This window comes from Eleutherodactylus coqui, chromosome 2, assembly GCF_035609145.1.
Source record: "Eleutherodactylus coqui strain aEleCoq1 chromosome 2, aEleCoq1.hap1, whole genome shotgun sequence".
NCBI lineage: Eukaryota > Metazoa > Chordata > Amphibia > Anura > Eleutherodactylidae > Eleutherodactylus > Eleutherodactylus coqui.
In genome coordinates this window covers 196,895,558-196,920,728 of record NC_089838.1, presented here as the reverse complement: position 1 = coordinate 196,920,728, position 25,171 = coordinate 196,895,558, and the positions used below count along the sequence as shown (strand labels likewise).

The 25,171-nt window shown below is 46.7% G+C and overlaps 1 protein-coding gene across 1 annotated transcript in view; it reads left to right on the top strand.

Annotated features, from left to right (window-relative positions):
- Window positions 1–7,076: 7,076 nt before the first annotated feature.
- Window positions 7,077–25,171, top strand: part of TSPAN33 (tetraspanin 33) — a 27,516-nt gene continuing 9,421 nt past the window's right edge. Inside the window, exons 1-3 of the mRNA XM_066592175.1 lie at window positions 7,077–7,321; window positions 16,870–16,927; window positions 22,669–22,800. Coding sequence (XP_066448272.1) covers window positions 7,229–7,321; window positions 16,870–16,927; window positions 22,669–22,800 — 283 coding nt within the window. The 5' untranslated portion in view covers window positions 7,077–7,228. The remainder of the gene's footprint in view (window positions 7,322–16,869; window positions 16,928–22,668; window positions 22,801–25,171) is intronic.

Here is a 25,171-nt window from a genome sequence, read left to right as displayed (position 1 = left end):
TGCAGAAGACAAGCGGGGTGTCCCCGCTTGTCTTCTGCATCCAGCTGTTCCCTGCTCGAAGTGTCCGGCTGTTATACAGCCAAGCGCTGTGAGCAGACATTGCAGAAGACAAGCGGGGTGTCCCCACTTGTCTTCTGCATCCAGCTGTTATACAGCCGAGCGCTCCAAGCGGAGAATGCAGAAGACAAGTGGGGTGTCCTTGCTTGTCTTCTGCATCCAGCTGTTCCCCGCTCAAAGTGTCCGGCTGTTATACAGCCGAGCGCTGTGAGCAGAGATTGCAAAAGACAAGCGGGGTGTCCTCGCTTGCCTTCTGCATCCAGCTGTTCGCCGCTTGGAGCGCCCGCCTGTTATACAGCCGAGCGCTGCGAGCGGAGGATGCAGAAGACAAGCGGGGTGGCCCCGCTTGTCTTCTGCATTCAGCCGTTCTCTGCTCGGAGCGCCCGGCTGTTATACAGCCGAGCGCGTTTTGTGCCGGGTATAAAGAACAGAGCTGGACCACTCTGTTCTTCATACCCAGCATGTCATCAGGGAGTGGGATACAGCTGAAACAATAGTATCAGCTGTATCCCGCTGTGGATCCCTGACAACACTCACCGTTGTCCTTCAGCATGCTGAAAGACAACGATGAGCGACGGCTTAACGAAAACTGCACGATATTACTGCAGTTACACACAATGATATCGCTCAAAAGACCACTTTCGAACGTATTTGGAGCGATAATTGTTGTGTCTAAATGGGCCTTTATTCTATGTTAAAGTGGCACGTCACATTTCCAAAATTTAGGCCCAAACAGGCTTGGTCACTAAGGGGTTAATAATTTCATGAAAACTATTCAAGCATATAGATATGTATGGGAAAGTGGATCTTCTACATCAAGAACCATAAGTGTCCCTGTTTGACAGTCCAAAATGTTTGGAGGTGTGGTATTTTTAGAAAGTATGCAAAAGGTCACAGGGAATTAGTGGCTTAGTACGGAGGGTATTAGGAGCTGTACATTGAGTGTGGTCTGTAAAATGTATAAAACATAGAGCTGGCTGCAATAATAACTACATTCTTATTTTAATCGTATTCTCATTCAAATTATTGAAATGTTTCTATAATTATATCATTACTAAGCCATTAATTCCCGGCGACCTTTTAAACCCCTCTTTCTGTGTTCCTTTCTCTTTTTATAGCACGCAGGTTTTGAAGACCCAGTGTACACTCTGAATATTCTTTGTCCTGTAGAAGCCTGAATTCATCCTATCAGATGTTTGTTTCCTGCGGAGCAGAGCGGTTCTTCTCTTTAGAATGGGAGACTCAGACTAGGCTGTGACCGGATTGTAAATTATGTTCTATTAAAGGGGTGGTCTCGCGAAAGCAAGTGGGTCTATACACTTCTGTATGGCCATATTAATGCACTTTGTAATATACATCGTGCATTAAATATGAGCCATACAGAAGTTATTCACTTACCTGCTCCGTTGCTAGCGTCCCCGTCGCCATGGTTCCGTCTAACTTCGGTGTCTTCTTGCTTTTTTAGACGCGCTTGCGCAGATGCATCTTCTCCCTTCGGCTGGTCTTGGAAGCATCGGCGTTTTGGCTCCGCCCCCTTTTCGCGTCATCGCGTAGCTCCGCCCCCGTCATGTGCCGATTCCAGCCAATCAGGAGGCTGGAACCGGCACACGTCATGGGGCGGAGCTACGCGATGATGCGTACAAGGGGGCGGAGCCAAAATGCCGATGCTGCCGAGCGGAGCCGAAGGGAGAAGAAGGGAGAAGACGGATCTGCGCAAGCGCGTCTAAAAAGGCAAGAAGACACCGAAATTAGACGGAACCATGGCGACGGGGACGCTAGCAACGGAGCAGGTAAGTGAATAACTTCTGTATGGCTCATATTTAATGCACGATGTATATTACAAAGTGCATTAATATGGCCATACAGAAGTGTATAGACCCACTTGCTTTCGCGAGACCACCCCTTTAAGAGCTTCACACCACTAGTGGTTTTCAAGAGCCTTTGCATAAAACCAAGGACACATTCTCTTTTACATAAACAACCTCAGTTCATTATCACTGTATAATGTAACATTTAGGACTGCTATCTGAAAAGCCCTGTTTGTAATGATGCTGTGTGAGTCCAGACTTCACTACAGAGATACTTAGTTTTGGTTGGCATTCTAAAGGGAAATCTCCATTGAAACAGGATGACAATGTGTGACCTGCTCATACTTGTACAGTTTTACAGAACTATTCAGTTCAGTTGTGTATATAAGATATTTCATTGGAGAACTCTGACTCAATATTCTACAAAAAGGGAGTTGTTCAAAATAATGCTGTATTTTCTTTAACCCCTTAGGGACAGCCAATACACCTTTTTACTAGCCTCACTAATTGGCTTTTAACCTGCACATACAAGTTAAGGCAATGACTTACGTGACTATTGACAGCCAACCTCCTATCCTAACCATCAGATGCAAAGAAACCTTGGATCCTGTCAGTTTAACCCCTTACATGCCACAGTCAATAGCAAATGCAGCATGTATGCTGATGACAGGGGGAGGGGGCTCCTTCTGTCACCCACGGGCACCCCGCAGTGTGATGGCAGCCGGAAGCCTTACAAAGGCCTGCATATCTGCCATGTAACTTTGCCTATTTGTCCCCACCTACAGCACAGTCTAATAGGCTGCTGTCATAGGTTTAATAGAATGCACTAGATAAGTAATGCAGTGTACTATCCGGCTAATGGTTCCAAGCGGCCTGTAGTGGCCCTTACCTGACCAACATCACCTGACCAGCTGCGCTACACCTGACCAGGCCGCTAGAAACCAGAAGCCGGGGAGCGCTGACAGCGGGAAGCCTTTGGAGGAGGTGAGGGGGAGCGCCGCATAGTATGAAATCAACTGTAGCTGATTTCCAGTCAAAATCCACACCAATGGTATAGAATTTGACTGCAGAAATACTGCTGAATTTGCAGTGGAAGTTTCTACTGCGGACATTCCGCAGTATTTCTGCCACGTGCAAACATACACTAAGTCAGCTAGAAGTATGCTGCCACGTGCAGAGTGGCCTCAGTAGTAATAGTGTCCCTTATATCAACCCCAGTAGTAATAGTGTCCCCTATATTGTCCCTAGTAGTAATAGTGTCCCCCACAGTAGCCTCAGTTGTAATAGTGACCCCCACAGTGACCTCAGTAGTAATAATAACCCCCACAGTGGCCTCAGTAGTAATAGTGACCCCCATAGTAGCCCCGGTAGTAATGGTGACCCCAACAGTTGCCACAGTAGTAATAGCGACCCCCACAGTGGCCCCAGTGGTAATGGTGACCCCCACAGTAACCCTAGTAGTAATGGTGACCCCCCACAGTTGCCACAGTAGTAATAGCGCCCCCCACAGTCCCCCCAGTGGTAATGGTGACCCCCACAGTGGCCCCAGCAGTATTGGTGACCCCCCACAGTGGCCCCAGCAGTAATGGTGACCCCCACAGTGGTCCCCAGAACTAATGGTGAACCCCACAGTGGCCCTCAGTAGTAACAGTGACCCCTACAATGGCCCTCAGTAGTAATAGTGACCCCTCACAGTGGCCTCAGTAGTAATGGTGTCTCCCACAGTGGCCTCAGTAGTAATGCTGACTTCCACAGTGGCCTCAGTAGTAATCGTGCCCCCCACAATTACCCCCAGTAGTAATAGTGACCCCCACAGTGGCCCTCAGTAGTAATAGTGACCCCCATAGTAGCCTCAGTAGTAATGCTGACTCCCACAGTGGCCTTAGTAGTAATCATGTCCCCCACAGTGGCCTCAGTAATAATCATGTCCCCCACAGTGGCCTCAGTAGTAATGGTGACCCCTACAGTGGCCCCAGCAGTATTGGTGACCCCCACAGTGGCCCCAGCAGTAATGGTGACCCCCACAGTGGCCTCAGTAATAATCATGTCCCCCACAGTGGCCTCAGTAGTAACAGTGACCCCTACAATGGCCCTCAGTAGTAATAGTGACCCCCCACAGTGGCCTCAGTAGTAATTGTGTCCCCCACAGTGGCCTCAGTAGTAATGCTGACTTCCACAGTGGCCTCAGTAGTAATCGTGCCCCCCCACAATTACCCCTCAATAGTAATAGTGACCCCCACAGTGGCCCTCAGTAGTAATAGTGACCCCCATAGTAGCCTCAGTAGTAATGCTGACTCCCACAGTGGCCTTAGTAGTAATCATGTCCCCCACAGTGGCCTCAGTAATAATCATGTCCCCCACAGTGGCCTCAGTAGTAATAGTGACCCCCACAGTGGCCCTTAGTAGTAATAGTGACCCCCCACAGTGGCCTCAGTAGTAATTGTGTCCCCCACAGTGGCCTCAGTAATAATCATGTCCCCCACAGTGGCCTCAGTAGTAATAGTGACCCCCACAGTGGCCCTTAGTAGTAATAGTGACCCCCACTGTGGCCTCAGTAGTAAATGTGTCCCCACAGTGGCCTCAGTAGTAATGCTGACTCCCACAGTGGCCTCAGTAGTAATAGTGACCCCCCCCCACAGTGGCCTCAGTAGTATTGCTGACCCCCACAGTGGCCTCAGTACTAATACTATTACTACTGGGGCTGATATAGGGGACATATACTTACCTTCTCCTCCTCTTCAGAGTGCCACTGCGGACCGAAGTGTGTGCACCTGCAGCAGCACCTCCTCCCTTTTTCCTCTTCCCCTGTGGAACTAAGAAGAGGTTCAGGGGAGAAAGATACTGCCGTTACTGTACGCATCCATCCTCGGCACAGCAGAGTGATTACCAGCCAGGGAGCTGCGGCATCCCGCCTGATAATCAATTTAATAGTGACAAGATGTCCCGAAAGTGGGACTAATGGCTGTCCCACTGGGGTCCCCGCGGAAAGCGGGACACAGGTTCCCAAAGCAGGACTGTCCCACCTAAATCGGCACGTCCGGTCCCCTTAATTATATGTACCCTGGAGTGGTGCCATTAAAAAATACAACTTTTCCCCCCAAAAATACACAAGCCCTCATACAGCTACATGTCACTCCTATGTTTCTCTTTTTCCGATGCACATAGATCTCAGATCACAGAGAAAAATCCATGCCATATAAATTAGATGACAGTTTCCTATTCCAATGTATTGGACATGGATGTGATGCAACCTAAGGCTGCTTCCCACGGCCGTGATAATCTCGCGAGATTTGTGAGTTGCAAGATGCACACATCTGGCACAAACCTTTTGAATGGGGGTCATATACATGTGCAATTATTTTCCCGCATCGCTGTGAGGAAAGATAGCGGCATGTCCGATCTTTGGGAGTTTCCTCGGAAAGCATCGGCCATTGTTTTCAATAGGACAGGAAAACACATCATGTTGAGTGTGATACAAGGTTTCCCAATGAAAACAATGGGAAGCACTTGCCGATCCTCCAACGTGGCTGAGAGCTGCACCAGAGGATCGCAACCTCACTGAACCCGCCCATACATCACACGTGCACGAGATCAGGCTGAGTTTCACAGCCCGATATCGTGCTTGGCTGTGTGTAGGAAGCCTAAGGTCACTCTCACACATGCGCTCGGCAAAACGCCGCGATTTTACTTTAGTTTTCGGACGCAGTTTCCTGCCTACGACAGTGGGTTTTAGCGCAACCCAAATCTTCGGGGATCTCTGCTAGCCGCCCGCCATTTCACACGATGCAAATACAACAGGGGCTAAACTGATTTAACAGTTTATGGCCCCCTGCACACAGGCAGAAATTTCACGCAGAATTTCCGCCCGTGCCCGCCGGCATAGGATTGCATTACAATACGCAATCAATGCAGACGGCCGCGATTTATCTGCGTGAAATCACACGCGGAAAACAAATCGCAGCATGTTCTATTTCTGTGCGGGTCTCGCAGAGGCCCGCACAGAAATGTCACTCCCGGGCCGCCGGCTCCGCTCTACGCATGCACTGGCTCGCAGGCACATCAAAGAGCCGGAGCCGCGGGAGAGGTGAGCGCCGCACTGGTCCGTGCAGGGGCTCGGGTTGGGTCTCGCTGCGAGAATTCTCGCAGCGGGATCTGATCTGGCCGTTTGCAGGTGGCCTATCCCTGTGTTGATCTAAGTTCTGGTGCAGTCTTTATCTAATGGGGTCAGATCTTTTACTGTATTTGTATTATGAGAAGAATTCCAATGCTGCATGTACATCCTGAACTTGGTTCTGGTGCTGTATTTATGTTATGAACATAGGTCTGGCGCCGTATTTATGCTACAGCACATTATCACTATTCGGGGACACAAAGTGGAGTTGGTAGAATTGGATGGGGTTAGGGGTATGACTTAGGCCAGCTTCACACAGGCATAAGAGCATTTGCGTTGTGATTTTGCACACGCCTGTGTGTGTTTCACTATATTTGTGCATGCAAAATAACATGCAGGAATGCTCCCATTGATTTCAATAGGCAATTAAGTTAAATTAGTTTAATATTTGCTATATCCGTGCGCAGTACAGAAAAAAATAGAACATGCTGCGTCTTTTTGCGGGAAGGAAAACCACGCCTCTTTTTACCTCGTTCAGTATTTTTAAAAAAACCTGAACTGCTGGCTCCCCAACATGTCTGGCAGAATTACCTCCCAGCATCCCATTACCTGTCATGCAGTCTGCTTGATTGCTATTACGCCCTCCAGCACAATAGAACAGTCTGCTGTGCTGTTAGGGATTTTATGCTGCAGCCGCACCTGGATGTACATGATGAAGACACGCAGGCATTCTGGTGCCGTTGCCCATAGCAACCAATAAGATTGCAGCTTTCATTTTCCAATCTCCCTTAAAACGATGAAAGCTGAGGTCTCATTGGTTGCTATTGGCAACGGCCTCGGGCTTCCTTTTTTTAGTCATGACGACACTACAGAAGGTGTTTTAACCACAAGCAGCAGTCGGTACTGCCAGTACATGTCGGCGGCCTCCTGTCCGCGGTTATGGTGCCCGCGTGTAGTTGGACGCTTCAGCGAGCAGCCCCATACAGGTGTTCGCGTCTTCACACTGTGAGAGACAACTGAACGGACCAATCAGCTTGCAGCTCGTGGAGCAGAGCGCCAATCAGCATCAGGTAAACGCCGCTTTGCTTTGGAATGATAACCCGACGGAGCAGCGCCGGCGGGTGGTGCGGGCGGTCTTTGGGCCGATGGTCACATCGAGGTCTTGTGCCTCTCCCGCTAGGGGTCGCTGTGCTCTTACCCCTTGGGTCTCTTGCAGAACAACCCCCCGTAAGAAGCCGCTGAGAATACAGCCATGGCGAGGAGAGCGGCGACCAGCGGGGACGACTTCTCCTTCGTTAGCCCAGTGGTGAAATACCTGTTGTTCTTCTTCAACACGCTCTTCTGGGTGAGTTGTGTTTGTTCTGCTCGGACGGGTGTGTTACTACAGGGGGCACATGCCAGGGCTGCCCACAGTCCTAGCCACGGGGCGACTTTGTTTGTTCCTGATCCCTCAGTGGGCAGCATGTAATGCCACACAGGTGGTCAGAAAGTGCTGCGGGGTCACTGACCCAGGTGGGTGCGGGTGCTGGGAATGGCACTACCTACCTGCCTTCTTGGTTCCCTGGTGTTGGCACCGACATGTCTGCACCCTTCTGGCTCCTTCAGGACTGTTCACACCTGGCAGATTTTATTGCAGACGCTCCTGCAGCCGAATAATTCATCGCGTAGACGTGGCGATATATATCATCTGGTGCCCGGCCGTGGCGATATATATCATCTGGTGCCCGGCCGTGGCGATATATATCATCTGGTGCCCGGCCGTGGCGATATATATCATCTGGTGCCCGGCCGTGGCGATATATATCATCTGGTGCCCGGCCGTGGCGATATATATCATCTGGTGCCCGGCCGTGGCGATATATATCATCTGGTGCCCGGCCGTGGCGATATATATCATCTGGTGCCCGGACGTGGCGATATATATCATCTGGTGCCCGGACGTGGCGATATATATCATCTGGTGCCCGGACGTGGCGATATATATCATCTGGTGCCCGGACGTGGCGATATATATCATCTGGTGCCCGGACGTGGCGATATATATCATCTGGTGCCCGGACGTGGCGATATATATCATCTGGTGCCCGGACGTGGCGATATATATCATCTGGTGCCCGGCCGTGGCGATATATATCATCTGGTGCCCGGCCGTGGCGATATATATCATCTGGTGCCCGGCCGTGGCGATATATATCATCTGGTGCCCGGACGTGGCGATATATATCATCTGGTGCCCGGACGTGGCGATATATATCATCTGGTGCCCGGACGTGGCGATATATATCATCTGGTGCCCGGACGTGGCGATATATATCATCTGGTGCCCGGACATGGCGATATATATCATCTGGCACATGTTTGTGATGATATATATCATTTGGCGCGTGGACGTGATGATATATAATATCTTGCACAGACGGGGCGATATATCATCTTTTACACAGAACTATATATAAAATCATTCAGTTGGATCATGGAACAATATCATCCAGTGTAAACAGCCAATGATTGAATGATGAATGAATTTGTTTATCATTCTTCGGTCATTTTCTGCTGACATTAAAGGCTGATGATTGGTTCGTGTGAACAGGAAGGCTTTCATTGTCAAACGACTGCCTCTTCACTCTGAATGGAGGCGGGCGGCTGGAAGAGATCTCTGACGCGCTTTGCCTCCATTCACTAAGCAATTATCACTTCCGTGTAAAAGCACAGCAGTGATCATCTTTGGGATGGATTTCAGGGGGTTAAGTGCCCAGTGGTTGTCCTGTGTGACGGACCATAGTAGGGGGCGCTGTAGAGGCATTTTGCCATCATACTAAATCTTGCATCCTAAATTTCCCAGAGGGGTATGCATGGTCTTATAGGTCTCCTTACCCCTTCTAGGGGCTCTCCACAGGGAGAAACTTTACCCTCTCCAGATCCACATGTATAGGTCTCCCACCCAGTCAGGCAGAGACCTACTGTACACTGGTGAGGGGTAAAAACCCAGAAACAGCTGTCTGTGTATGGTTCTCTCTCAGATTGTCTGGGACTAATATTCAGTCACTGTTATGCCCTTCTAGATGAGGGGATTCTTGTGTGAACGGGCGAGTGACGTCACCGCAGGCTCATTCGCACAGCAGATCATCGCGGAGAATCGGCCACTTCTCGTTCAGTCTTTCATATGCCTATCCCAGAGCGGGGAGTGTTTAACCGTAACGATAAGTGACCAAACCAATGGTGACCCTTACGCCGGCTGAAACTGGAAGAAGGAAAAGTGAACAATTCGTCAATCAGTGGCATTAAGGGCTTCTTCCCACGGCTGTATGCGTACAACACTACGGGTCTCCATTGACTTTAATGGAGGCCATCCACATGGAATTTGCACAAAATAGAGCATGCAGTGATTTTCTTTTCCTCCGCTTGCGAAATAAGCAATTCGTATCTGCAAGTGTGCAGAAAAAAGTGGAAGCGCGTACCTTTCAGTGCGTGTGATTTGCTGCAGATCCTCTGCGTGGACACCGACTGCGGATTCTACAATAGGGATCCAGTCGTGTGAAGCCGGCGTGAGTTTGTTTGCTGGTCAGTGATCGGGTCTGATCTTGTGCAACTGATTATATTGTATCTGTGATATGGGTGGCTCTGCCAATACAAGAGAAGTGTTCCGTGCAGGCAGCAGAAATAGTACATAAGGGTCATATGTGTTGGGTGTTCAGTCCAGTACAAGCGTGGGAACAGCCTCACCTTACAATGTCCACAACATCAGGCACAGAATATTTGTACTATTCCTCATAAAGGAACCTGGATCTATATATCTGTTCGCTACATACTATCATGACATTGTCATGTCACGCATCATAAACACTGTGTGTAGAATCCGATTTACAGAGGAACGCACCCCTAGGCCTGTTCTGTAAACTATGCGCCCCTCTTACCGTCTCAAATCCCAGCCCAACCATCATAGATCTACTCACTATAGATTCCTGTGATACTGTCAGTCGATAGTGACTAACCGTAATACGGACGCATAAATGGCCAAAATTGCGGTCACGTCAAACAGGCCTGAGGCTACCTCCACACGGGCCAGCGCTATATTGGGACGTGAAACTTGTCCCGATATTGTGCTCACCAATGTGCGTTTGCATGGTAATGCTAGGTGTTTTTCTGTCAAAAAACGTCTCCCATCACTTCAGTAAAGTAGCGATCCTCCGGGGGCAAGTGTTTCCCGTTTTTCTTCAATGGTAAACCTCGCATAACATGCTGTACAATGTGTTCTATTGTGTGAGTCTCTAACTTTTCGCATTTGTTGGAACGCATCGTCCATTGATTTCAATGGGACCTTTAATGCCATGCAATGTGCATCATGCAAGTGCGATACAGCGGTTCCTACTGAAATAAAAGGGAAACACTCCTGATCCTCTATCATACCTGAAAGTCGCACAAGAGAATCGGAACTTGACAGATGCGAGGCATTTTTGCCTGCCTAATGCCTTTCATCTGCGGGTACATGGCACGTCACCAGTGTGATATCGGGCCGAGATTCACGGGTGTAGGAAGTCTAAGAGTTCTTCTGTAGACTGATTCTACACCCGGTGTTCATCCCGTGTGCCGCTCTGCCTTTTAAATAGTTGCGTGGTAAAGTCCCATTTTCTGCAATGACATTGACAGCTCTTGTAGGTCGGCCGGGAACAGACGAGGCACGTAACACTTACTGTAATTGAAGTGGAGCGGAGTGGGTGACTCTGTACATAATTATTACCTTGGAGTTAGTATAGCTGCAGGCGCCTCCAGATATCTTATTAGTGGGCAGTATGGAGACACTGAACGTCCTGGCCTGGTAGGATAGTAGAGGTATCCGGTGGCGGTGACGCCTGCCAGTGTAAGTGATACCCCTGTGATCCGTGGCGTTTCACCTATTTCTTTAGTGTATTATTTCTCACTACCTGTTAGGCCGGGCGCAGACAGCGGTAAATAACGCAGCAAGGTTTATCGTCCCATGTGTTATGCACATCAGAGCCCTATTGTTCGCTACGACTGCGTTCCGAGCGCAATGCATACGCAATCACTTTGTGGATTTGCAACGTTTTTTACACGTGTTGCTTGGAGACGTGCAAAGGAAGTTAGAGAAAGCAGGAAGTTGTAGGCAGACGGTGCAGGAGCCACCAGAGTCCACCGGCCCAGCCGAGCTGGATATCGGAGGCCATAATAATATTACCACGGCTACGTTTTGATATGGGCAAACTCATTGTTCTGATGCATCGGACGGGGCTGTGCAAAAGTGGAAAAACCAGCCAAGCCAAGAGAGCGACATCCTCTAGTGAAGACATGGTTCTCAGAATGTCAATTACAACTGTCACCAACGTAGGAAAGCTCAAGTAAATGGCGCTAGAAGGGTGATTTCATGGGGGTCGGCAACTTCTAACATCATTCCCTGCTTGCTGTCATTTTTTGCGCACGTAAAATACGCAGTACATACACAATGATACACGCAAAGAAATGCATGCGTATGTGGGGATATGCAATTCAATATGCAAAAAACACTGTAAGCTGCATGTTACGATACGGTCATGTGAGCCCGGCCTTACTGGGTACATATTGGAATATGAATATTTCATTTTTAGATAACAACTATAAAGTTTGTCTGGGCATTAGATTGGTAAAAGGGGCTTTCAATTGTCAGTGTTTATCTCTACCGATTATGAAACGTGTCTGTTTACCTACATAGTATGTTAGGCTGAAGGAAGACAATGTCCATCTAGTTCAGCCTGTTTCCACCCCTAATTGATCCAGAGGAAGGCAGAAAACCCCAAGAGGCAGAAGCCAATTTGCTCATTTGAGGAAAAATTCCTTCCCCAGCTCCGTAATGGCAGTCAGAATAATCCCTGGATCAACCTTTGATAGTTCCTACATAAATATAAGACCTGGAACTACAAACCCGCTGGTCACCTAATGTCTATATCCTGTAATATCATAGCACTCTAGAAAGGCATCTAGTCCCCTCTTAAACTCCTCAATGGATTTTGCCATCACCACCTCCTCAGGCAAGGAGTTCCACAGTCTCACTGCTCTTACAGTAAAGAACCCCCTTCTGTGTTGGTGATGAAACCTGCTTTCTTCTAGACGTAGAGGATGCCCTCTTGTTACCATCGCAGTCCTGGGTATAAACAGATCATGGGAGAGATCCTTGTATTGTCCCCTCATGTATTTATACATAGTTATTTGGTCACCCCCTAGCTGTCTTTTTTTTTTAAAGTAAATAATCCCAATTTGGATAGCCTCTCTGGGTATTCCAGTCCCCTCATTCCATGTATTAATTTAGTTGCCCTTCTTTGAACCCCCTCCAGTACTGTAACATCTTTCCTGAGCACCGGTGACCAGAACTGTACACAGTATTCCATGTGAGGCCTGACAAGTGCCTTATATAATGGAAGGATAATCTTGTCCTTCGCCCCTATACCTCTTTTAATGCACCCCAAGACTTTATTAGCTTTTGCAGCAGCTGACTGGCATTGGTTACTCCAGTTTAGTCTACAATCCACTAGTACCCCCAGATCCTTTTCCATATCACTTTTCCCTAGCAGTACCCCATTTAGTGTATATTGGTGACATCCATTTCTCCTGCCCACGTACATAACCTTACATTTATCCACATTGAACGTCATTTGCCATTTTTCTGCCCAAGCCCCCAGCTTATCTAGGTCCGTTTGTAGCCGCACATTGTCCTCCGTTGCATTGATTATATTGTATAATTTTGTGTCATCTGCAAATATTGATATTTTACTGTGTAGCCCCTCTATCAGATCATTGATAAATATAATGAACAGAATGGGGTCCAATACTGAGCCCTGTGGCACCCCGCTAGCGACGGTGGCCCAATCAGAGTATGAACCATTTATTACCACCTTCTGCTTTCTATCTCTGAGCCAATTCTTTACCCAATTACACACGTTTTCACCCAGACCGAGCTGTCTCATTTTGTATATTAGCCTATTATGCGGTACGATGTCAAATGCTTTAGAGAAATCCAGATATACGAGATCAATAGACTCTCCCAGGTCCAGCCTAGATCTTACTTCATTGTAGAAGCTGATCAGATTGGTCTGACATGATCGACTCCTCATGAATCCATGCTGGTGAGGAGTTATTCCGTTGTTCTCCTTGAGGTATTCTAGGATGACGTCTCTCAGAACCCCTCAAATATTTTTCCAGTTATTGAAGTGAGACTTACTGGCCTGTAGTTACCAGGCTCACTTTTGGACCCCTTTTTGTAAATTAGAACCACATTGGCAATGGGCCAATCCAATGGTACAACCCCGGTTTTGATAGTGTCCATAAATATAAGAAATAGTAGTCTAGCTTCTATGATTTTTCCCGCTTTATTCGTTAAAGGGCCAGTGCTCTCAGTGCAAATGCGTTTGATGTTAATATAGTTGAAGAGTAGTTTAGGGTTATATTTTGCTCTTTGTAGCGATAAGCCTCCTGAGCAATTTTGATCTTTTCTTTACATGTTTTGGTTTTTTCCCTGTATGATTTTAGCGCTTCTTCGCTGCCTTCTTTTTTTAAGAGTTTAAACGCTTTCTTTCTTTCATTAGTTGCCCCCCTTAGTCTTGTCAAGCCATATTGGTTTCCTTCTACTTGTGATTCTTTTTTTTCTTTTCTTTTTTTATAAAGGGTATGATAAACTGCTCACATGAGGTAATTAGGATGTTTTTAAACTTTTCACATTTGTTGTCTGTACTGATATTTTTGAGGATGTTGTCCCAATTAATGTTGCTGATAGTTCTGAGCTGATCAAATTTTGCTTTTCTAAAGTTTAGTTTTCTTGTCGCTTCCTGATGAGGTTTCTTATTGAATGACAGCTGGAAATTTATTATATTGTGGTCAGTATTACCCAAGTGCCCCTCAACCTGCACCCCCATTATTCGGTCAGGTTTGTTAGTTAGTACTAAGTCCAGAGTGGCCCTCCCTCTAGTTAGTTCCTGCACAAGTTTGGTAAGGTAATTATCTTGTTCTCAAGAACTTATCACCCTTGTGAGATTTGCAGATTTTCATTTTCCCATGTTATATCCGGATAATTAAAGTCCCCCATTATAATTACTTTGTTGCGGACTGACCCCCCTTCTATCTGCCTTAATAATAAGGTTTCAGATTCTTCTGTTGCTTTTGGTGGTCTATAGAAAACCCCTATCAGGATTTTGTTATTTTTTTTTCTCCCTGTATTTCTACCCACAGAGATTACATGTACTCATTTCCTGCACCTATGTCCTCCCGTAGCCTCGGCATTAAGTAGGATTTAACGTACAGACACACCCCTTCCCCTTTCTATTCACCACAGGCTCTTATGAAGAGATTGTAACCCTAAAAATTCACTGCCCAATCGCACTTATCATTAAGCCATGTTTCCGTTATTCCAACTATATTGTAGTTTTCATCAGTCATGAACCTAGGCCACTCACAAACACTTCTTTTTACAAAAGCCACGGTAGACTATGTACAACACCGCCATTGATTTCAATGAGGCTTTGCAGACTAGTGTTAGACACACCATGATTTTTGAGCATTGTCTGCTTTATTTTCATGCGTTTTAGAGCTTTTTTTTTTTTTTTTGCACATCATCGCCCATTGTAATGATGGGGTGCGTTAAACGCTGTTAAACGCCAAAGAATGCTTTTGAAAACATAGAATCCTAGAATAGTAGAGTTGGAAGGGACCTCCAGGGTCATCGGCTCAGTGCAGGATCACTAAATCATCCCAGAAAAATATTTGTCCAGCCTTTGTTTGAACACTTCCATTGAAGGAGAACTGGCCACCTCCAGTGGTAACCTGTTCCACTCATTGATCACCCTCACTGTCAGAACGTTTTTTTCTAATATCTAATCTGTGCCTCCTTCCTTTCAGTTTCATCCCATTGCTTCTAGTCTTTCCTTGTACAAATGAGAGTAGGGCTGATCCCTCTGCACTGTGACAGCCCTTCAGATATTTGTAGACAGCTATTAAGTCTCCTGTCAGCCTTCCTTTTTGCAAGCTAAACCTTCCCAGATCCTTTAACCGTTCCTCATAGGACATGGTTTGTAGACCGCTCACCATCTTGGTAACTCTTCTCTGAACTTGCTCCAGTATGTCTTTTTTAAAGTGGGGTGCCCAGAACTGGACACAGTATTCCAGATGAGGTCTGACCAAGGAAGAGTAGAGGGGGATAATTACCTCACATGATCTAGACTCCATGCTTCTCTTAATACATCCCAAAATTGTTTGCGTTTTTTGGCTGCTGCACCACATTGTTGACTCATGTTCAGTCTATAAGCTATTAGTATACCCAAGTCTTTTTCACATGTGCTGCTGCTTAGCCCAATTCCTCCTATTTTATATGTGCTTTTTTTTTCTCCTTTTTTTTCCTGACAAGATGTAGGACTTTGCATTTCTCCTTGTTAAAAACGCTGCTTAAAATCGTGGTAAAATGCCTCCTTCACCGACTGTGTGTGTGTGAGTGGCCTTACAACTCGAACTGCTGATGTGATTTTCATGGAGTTTTCTTTATCTTCATGCACGTGCTGCAGAAACAACCCCGTTCAGATATATGAAATGGCTTTGCAGTAATTATGCTGCTTGCGAACATCTCCTGCTGTCCAGTATCATGCACACAGTACCATAAATATAACATTCAAGAATCAATTAAGGATGAGGAAAAGATCAAGGGAGTGGAATTGTTTGCACTCTACTAATTGCTTTAATATGTGTTCCAGTGTCAGCTGAAAGCAGGGTCTTGGTGATGTCACGACGGGTCTTCGCCGCTGCGGCAAGCACCCCCACGAAGGGGATGTGATGCATGTATCAATTAGATGGGATGACAGTGCATGTCCCCCCTTTCTTCATCGTTAGACGCTATCCCCAAGACCCTGCTTCTACTCTAAATTATGCTTGAAAAAGGTGCTCCTTTTATCACCGAAACGCGTTGTAACTATTTGAAACGTTTTCTTTGTTTGTCAATAAATCTCCTTGTCTTTGGTACCGGTCTGCCTTGCTGTTTTGATGCAATATTGGAGGTTTTCTTTTACCATTTTCACACTAATTATGAGTGTGAGTATTTTTATGTACTGCGGTATGTTGGTTCTAAGGGATTTGGTGTAGTGCGATAACATTTGGCTAAGGTATGCAAACATGCAGCTGATTTGGAACAGCTTAGCTAATGATTTGCAGCTTATTGGTGCTTTGTGGCAGTAGGTACAATGACAAGGACACAGCAATCTGTTACAGAGGACTTGTCCCCTCCCCACATGCCTTGCTTAAAATGCTACATTGTTCCCCTTTTACTCCTTCTGGAAATATAGGGATAAATTGTTACCATTCCTCTGTCTAGCGGATAAGGGAAATGGTAATGGTCGCTGTTTGCACATTCTCCTGTGGAATCACAGGAATGGCCTAATGCTATGTACCTTGTGTGCCAAGTGCTGCTGAGTTGTTCTCTTGGGGGAATGCAACTGATTGGCAACTGACCGCTCCGCAGCGTACTACACCAGCAAAAAAAAATCTCAACTACATGCTGCAGAATAAATTTGCACGGACCCATGCCAAGAATGACCTGAGGTGTGGTTTTAAAATCCGCAGCATTTCGATTAAGGGTTCGTTTTATACAGATGTCCCCTTGCAGCTCCAACACAGGTGGGAATGGAAGAGTGAAAATCCATAGACTTTCATTGCCTCCCTTTATCATTGGTAGACAGAAGATATTTTAGACAGCCTTATACGGATGATGATAACCAAGGCTGGGGTCTAACAGTGCCTGGGATGGTCCCCACATTCATAGAGCATTGCTCTACATGTATACTACAGGGGGTGATAATGACTGTTCTGTAATCCCTGCACTGGGCCGCAGGAAAATTGTTGCTTTAATCTGTTTCATTTCTGTATTTGCAGGTCATATCCATGGTGATGGTGGCTATTGGGGTCTACGCACGGCTAATGAAACATGCTGGTAAGCTACTATGTGCTAAGATAGCCCAAAACAGAAGAGGAAGTGTCCGCACTAGACCCGTATACTGAGCAGGTCACATCAGCTGTATACAACCGTGTGCGGCGTATATATGCACAAGGTGCTCCAAGCTGCCTCTGTGTATAGAATATATCTGTAATGGTATATTTAAGGCTGAAAACTGCTTTTATTCATCCATTGCACTTAGTCGGGCAGTAGAGGGCTCCTTCCATAGATCCTGCAGTCATCTGTTTCATGTCACACATGATCACTTTGATTAATCACTATATATGCCATGTATATTAATCACAGTATATAATTGATTGTAACACCGCAACATATTATATAAAAAAGTCTAAGGGAATAGTGGAGGAAAAGTTAACAGAAAAGGGCATTCAAATGAATATGATCATGTACACCAAAAGGGCCCCACGCTTCCACGCCACAAGTTCGATCGGCCTCCTTCTGCAACAGTAAGGGCCTGTTCACATGGTGGATTCCACCGCACAATCCGTTCGTATAACACAGCTGGCACTCGATAAACCAATCACAGCCATTCAGTGATGTCACTGAATGGCTGTGATTGGTTTATCGAGCGCCGGCTGTGATTGGCCGGCGCATGATCCAATCACACCGCTAACGGCGGGAGAGTCGAACAAGCCAGGGAGATGACAACGGGGAGAAGAATGACGTCACTTGCTGCACCACGGGTGAGATCGACGCCGGCTAAGAGGTGAGTATTGCTTTTTTTTTTTTTTTTTTAAGACCTCACTTGAGTATAAGCCGAGGGCGACTTTTTCAGCACATTTTTTGTGCTGAAAAGCTTGGCTTATACTTGAGTATATACGGTAAATCAACATCGAAACTTGTAAAATTAAACTCCATTACTTATACAATCACTTAAGCTCCATTTAGACAGGACGAATGTCGGGCAAACGATACCTGACACTCGGCTCCGCACATACTCGCTCTCGTGCTTTTGCACAGGAGCTAGTATTGTTAGCTCCCAGTGGGGAGGCTGCAGGAGATTTCTCTCCTCTCGCTTCCCCGCCCCTCTCCATAGACTTAACACAGCAGCTGTTCACTAGTGATCGGCCACTATGTACACTGAACGATGAGCGATCAGCTCATCGTCCTTCGTTTATGCAGCATAAATTGCTGATCTTTCAGTGTAAACAGCGGCTGTTCAGTAGTGAACAGCCGCTGTGTATCTCAATGGAAAGGGCCGGGGAAGCGAGAGGAGAGAAATCTCCTGCACTGCCCCCACCCCCGGCTGGCCGCTCCGTGAGTAATACAACTGTGCTAGCTCGCACGCAGGAGCACGGACTTATAGGGCCTTTAGATAAGAGGTTAATCCGTAGAGAAGGAGATATTCAATACGTTATGCCCATTTTCAAACAGCTGATGGTGGTTAAAACAAGCGCATGGGTGAGTGACGTGACCGCTAATTCATTTGCAGTTGTCCGCGCTCATGCAGCCTGTTCAGACAGGCAGATCATCATTGAGAATCGTTCACTTCTCGTTAAGCGCATCACATTCCTATGTGAAATACTGAGGCTGTCTTACACGGGCATTATAATTGTGCGATTTTCTCAAAATGTGACAGCGCTACAAATCGCATTTATGTGAAGCCTATGCTTTCCAATGGGTTCTTTCACATTAGCGATGTTTTCACTGATGCGATGTTGCGAGGGAAAAAAATGCAGTATACTCTATACTGCCGCAGTTTGAGATGTTTTGCAGCTCATGTTTTCCTATGGAGCCTTGTTTATCGCATCTCACGAACTAGAGATATTCGTGAGATGCAATGCGATTCTCTACCCCTAAAATAAGCCCCAGCTGTATTCCCAGCCAAAATAAAAAGGAATACTTAGCAGGCTTGGTCTGTGTCCTCCTGCTGCTCTCCGGAGCTCTGCTGTGCATTCTGCAGTCCTCATTCGCCACAGAACATCACTTCCTGGTTGTGGGATTCAGAAATTCTGCCTCCAGGAAGCGATGGCTCTGATTGGTTCATTCACGGTTATTCAGCCAATCAGAGCCATCGCTTCCTGTAGGCAGAATTTCTGAATCCCACAACCAGGAAGTGATGTTCCATGGGCGAATAAGGACCGCAGAATGCATAGCGGAGCTCCGGAGAGCAGCAGGAGGACCCGAATCGAGCCTTTTGGGTACGTTTTTGTTTGTTTGTTTTTTTTTGTTTGTTTTTTTTCTCCAGGGAATGCAGCTAGGGCTTGTTTTAGGGGTAGGCTTAACCTCACGATAAAATTGCTCAAGTTTATGGCACAATTTTCTCACTAGAAGCAGTGAAGCAATGCACGATTTTTCACAAGAAAACACATCACTGATGCTACAAAATTGCAGAAACACAGCTGCGTGATCTCCTAGTGTGAATATCTCTGTCGCCCATGTAAAAGAGGCATGAGCGTGGATTGCTTAAATGTAACGAAAAGTGAGCGAGCCGCCGATTTTTATGCAGGCTGAAACTGAGCGACACATGAAAAGCGCACAATGACTCGCATTTAGACGTAACGATTATAACGCGCTTTCGTTCATTTGAGCGACAATCGTTACATGTGAATGGGCCTTTAGTCATTCAATTGATATCAGTTCTAATATTCGGACACAAAGAGGGGGCTGGGTATTGTGTAGTGTCCCTTCATTGTCACAATCAGATATTTCACTTCCTTACTACAATCAAATGTCACAAGGGTGACATTTCTTGCTTGAGATTCACAGGCTTGTTAAGGGTTAAAGTAAATGTTCGACTGCACAAATTGCTGTTACAAAAGGAAGCCAATTTAATCTGGTACTGAGGCATCGGGCTCTCTTGGTCTAAACTATCGTCACACTTTGAACATCTTTTTCTGTTAACTTTTCCTCCACTATTTATTCTTGTTGCTTATACTTTTTTGTAGAATATATAACTATATAATATGTAACTAAAGGCTCAGGGGCCCGGGTGCAAACGTTCAGCTCGCCCCCCGCCCGGTACTTATACCAAGATCATGCTGCATACAGCTGCAAAACCAATTTCCATACATGATTTAGCCTCTTGGTGTAATCTTCCTGCACTACATGAAAATTTGTTTGTAGCCCCTTAGGCCACTCACACACACACACCGTTTTTCATCGCTTTCAGCGCAGTGTGCCGAACGCATAGCTAACCACAGTACAACCCTCCCAATTGATTTTAATGGAGTTAATCAGACCTGAGCTCGAACGTGCTGAAAGTGCTGAAGGAGCTAATTGTGATTGGCTGAGGCACTCAGCCAGTCAAGGGCAGCTCTCGCCGAATGAATGACAGGCAAGAGCTGCCTGTGATTGGCTGAGCGCAGCTGAAGGGAGGTGAGCATCTTTTATTTTTTTTCCACATTATTTTTCCTGTTTTTTCAGGGATTTCCCTGAAATCCAATTACTGGGGGGTCAGCAGCAGGATTTGAAGAATTCCGCTGCTGCATCTGTCACAGATGTGGCAGATGTAGCAGCAGGGAATTCTTTTTACTAGCGGGGATAAAGGAAACATCTGCCGCATGCGGCAGATGTGTTCTACATCCCAACAGGGGACACGGCAGCGGTGGAGGGTAAGTTTGTTTTTTTTTGTTTTGTTTTTTTTAAAAACTAAAATGATTGTTTTTCAGGGAGGAGCTTATGTTTAAAGCTCTTCCTTTGAAAAACAATTCAGGGGTGCTGGCAGACCATTGTTTCAAATGGAGCCGCGGCTCAATTGAAAAATGCTCGAGTCCCCCATTAAACTTCAAAAGGGTTCATTACTCGAAACGAGCTCTTGAGCATTACAAAAAGCTCGGCTCGAGTAACTAGCACCCGAGCATTTTGGTTCTCGCTCATCTCTATTGGCAGTGTATACACACCAGTTCTCATCATCTTCATCTGTTGTGATTGTCCTAAGATAAAATCTTTCTATTGCCTATAATAGAGTTGTCTTATCGATGGGTCTCTGTGAGTAACAGAAGAATAGCACAGGGCATGTCCACGGCATGCTGTCAGTGAGATCAGTAGTATTCTCACATGATTATTTAGACCTGACAGCCTATGGTTACAGATCTTCTGGTCCGCTATGAGCATTACTGAAAGTATGGTCAGCCTATATATTGGCAGACACGTACTTACTTCAGTAATTCAGTATACCAAGCTGCTCACAGTAAAGGCCCTTTTACACAGAACAATCATTTGGAGAATCTGAAAGACATTTTCCATCATAGCATTCATTGGGGGAAGAGTTACCTGCCACTGCCGGACATATTATCTCCTCCTAGGCCGTCTTATCCAGTAACGGAGCTCGAGCTGTACCTGAAGCGCTGCTCCCCTTCTAGATACAGGAGCCTAGGAGGTGGGGTGGGATGCTCTATTCTGCTGCATGGAATCGTATTCGCTCCATGCTTCTAGTTACGGACAGAAGCCGCAGTGCAAGTGATTTCGAAAACCGATGCAGTGCTACACTGTAGTTATTTCTATATATAATAGAACGTACACTTTAACCCCTTAGTGACCAGCCCATTGCCTTTTCACGTCCTAGCTTGCTGGGCCTTAATCCCTGAGGACGTAAAAACATGTTTCCAGCAGGGATCAAGGCCCTGCAAGCTGAGGACGTGACAGCTTGTCAGCTTGACAACGTCAGAATCATTTGGACATGCAAAACCGTTACGGAGTTATTCCATGTTAAAGTGACACATGTGAGATTTCCAAAATTTGGTCTGGTAATTAAAGGGGTTGTCCGGCCATAAACATTAGGTCTCATTACTTCTGTTTGCCCATTTCCATGCACTTTGTAATATACATTGTGCATGGAAAATGAAGCAAACAGAAGTTTTGGACTTACCTGAAGGGATGCCCCCCCCCTGTGTTGCTCCTCCGTCGTCCCTGGTTACCACAAGAATCTTCTCTTCTTGTCGGGCCAGCTCTTGTCGGCGCGGGAACGAGCCCCTTCTCATCCGCGCATGCGCAGTTCTTCTCTCTGCAGCCGGGACCGATATACGATCTTCTTGTGTGCAGGGGGGGGAGGATGGAAGAGCCTCAGAGCAGGAACTGAGCTCCCGCCCCCTCTCTGCCTCCTCTCCGCCCCTCTGCACTATTTTCAATGAGGAGAGGTGGGACGGGGGCGGGGCTAAGGTCCGAGAATTGGCCCCGCCCCCGTCTCGGCTCTCCCCATTGCAAATAGTGCAGAGGGGCGGAGAGGAGGCAGAGAGGGGGCGGGAGCTCAGTTCCTGCTCTGAGGCTCTTCCATCCTCTCCCCCCCCCCCCCCCCCTGCACACAAGAAGATCGTATATCGGTCCCGGCTGCAGAGAGAAGAACTGCGCATGCGCGGATGAGAAGGGGCTCGTTCCCGCGCCGACAAGAGCTGGCCCGACAAGAAGAGAAGATTCTTGTGGTAACCAGGGACGACGGAGGAGCAACACATGGGGGGGCATCCCTTCAGGTAAGTCCAAAACTTCTGTTTGCTTCATTTTCCATGCACAATGTATATTACAAAGTGCATGGAAATGGGCAAACAGAAGTAATGAGACCTAATGTTTATGGCCGGACAACCCCTTTAAGGCACAAACAGGCTTGGTCACTAAGGGGGTCAAGATTCCTTAAAACAAAGGCTCCTTTGTTTGTTTATTTTTATTATTTGTGACATTCTAAGTGACCCAATATACAACGGTAGCCTTCAGCACTGAATATTAAGGTGGTATTATTGCTTTTCTGCTCCTATGCTAATACTGTGATTGTAAATCCTCCACAGAGGCTGCTATGGCATGTCTTGCTGTGGACCCTGCATTACTCCTTATTGCGGTTGGCGTTTTAATGTTCCTTATTACATTTTGTGGATGCATTGGGTCTTTACGGGAAAACATCTGCCTCTTGCAAGCGGTGGGTTACATGACCAAGAATTTCACAAATGATCTCCTTTAAAAATAACCATCTTCTGTAAGCCACAACTTTGTCATGTGTAATCTATAATACGAGGGGGCGCCCCAAAGAAACGGGAATGTTCTTCCGGTGGGTGGGACGTTACTAGTACAAGCTTCTGTTGCTAGGTGGATGTCTGCGGAACCCTTCTGAGGCTGTATGACAGCCGATCTCATTGGGGAAGGTTGTGTTTGGCTCCAGTGTTTTGTTTTTTTAACAAGTTGTTCAGTTTTTCGCTTATTTTGTGAAACCAATGCTCCTCTGTGTCTTTGATGTGAGAGGCACCATGCACTCCGGGTAACACCGGGTCAGACCGTCAGCCAAAGCTCCTATTTGAAAGTTTTGAAAACGTTGCATCATAATGTAGGGAGAAAATGTCCTGCTTTGTGGCAAACAGGGCCCTTGCATCATGACAACTCATCTACCCATACAATGCTGAGTGTTATGTAATTTGGCAAAAAAACGGTATGACCCCCTTGCCTCATGCTTCTTGTTCACCCGATCTAACTCCATGCAACTTTTTAAAGTGTTCTCAGGTTAATGCCACTTCCACATGGGCGATTTAGTTGCGATGCGACAGTGCTACAGATCGCATTTATGTAGAGCCCATACGAGCGATGTTTTGTAGCCTGCGACATTGCGAAACTATAAAATCACGGCATGCTCTATACAGCTGTGACTTGCAACTGTTTTTTTAGTTGCCAATGTTTCCATATGGAGCCTTCCTTTCTGTTGCATAACACGAAAGCGCGATGTGGTGCGATGCAACTTTCACAATAGGAAATCCTACTGTAAAAGCCCTAAACTAAGACCTAGCTGCATCAAAAAAAACAATAATACATCACCTAAGAGGCGCTGACCTCTCCGGCGTGCTTCTCCTCTTCACCTCTGGCACTTGTCTTTAGGGCTCATGTCCACGGGCAAAATGACATTTAAAATCCGCAGTGGATCTCCCGCGCGCGGATCCGCACCCCATAGGGATGCATTGACCACCCGCGGGTACATAAATACCCGCGGATCGTCAATAAAAGTGATTTTAAAAAAAATGGAGCATGAAAAAATCTGGACCATGCTCCATTTTCATGCGGGTCTCCCGCGGGGACGGCTCCCGCGGGCTTCTATTGAAGCCTATGGAAGCCGTCCGGATCCGCGGGAGACCTAAAATAGGAATTTAAAGCATTTACTCACCCGCAGCGGGCCGCGAAGCTCTGCTCTTCCTCACGGCTGCATCTCCCTTGCTTCGGCTCGGCGGATGTGCCCGGCGCATGCGCGCGGCACGTCGACGACGTGCCGGCGATGTGCCGCCGGCGTCAGGAATTCATCCGCCGGCCGAAAATGAAGATCCGGCCGTGAGGAACAGCTGATCTTCGCCGTCCGCTACGGAAAGGTAAATGCTTTTAAATTGCTATTTTCAGCCCTCATGTCCGCGGGGCAGGAGGGACCCGCTGCAGATTCTACATGTAGAATCTGCAGCGGATCTGATTTTCCCCGTGGACATGAGGCCTTAGTATTCTGCCAGCCTTTCCTGGAACAGCTGGCTGTGATTGGTTCTCGAGTGCTGTGGGTCATCCAATCAGTCATTCCTGGCGCTCAGCCAATCAGAGGCAGCGCTTCCTGGAGGCAGGGATGTCTGAAGACAAGTGCCTGAAAGAAGATGCGGCAGAGCTGATAGCGCTTCTTAGGTGATGTATGTGCTTTTTGGTTTATTTTTATGTAGCTATGGCTTATTTTCAGGGTAGGGCTTATATTTCAAGCACCCTCAGCAGCTCCCCCCCCCCCCCCCTGAAAATCCTTGCACGTGTTGCTACAAAGTCGTGGGATTTTGTAACACCACGTGCGACTTTGTAGTGATGCAATATCGCTGCAATTTTCTCACGGCTACATCGCGTCACCTGTGTGTAGGCGGTCCTAAAGCCTCGTTCAGACAAATGTAAGTTTCGTGCAGCCGCGCAAAACGCGCTTCTATAAGGAAAGAATACGTTTCTATAGAAGTGTTCACATGAAAGAATGTTAGGTGCGCAAAATTGCATGCACCTAACAAGATACATAGAATATGTCCTATCTTTGGTGCGAGTTGCGCAGGAGTTTCCATTGACTCCTATGGGAGCCTTGAAAGCATGCACCTTGCACCTTCGATCGTGTGAACGAGCTACTTCACTAACTTGAAGCAGCCCGTTCATGACATGAGACGAAAAAAATTTGCGCAGCTATTGGTGCGCGAAATTACTTTCGTCTAAACGAAAACATTTTGCTTATTGAAGAGGTGAAGTAAAAAAACAGCACAAGTACTAAAAGGCATAGATGATTAGTTTAACCCTTTCCAATCCACTGTCTGA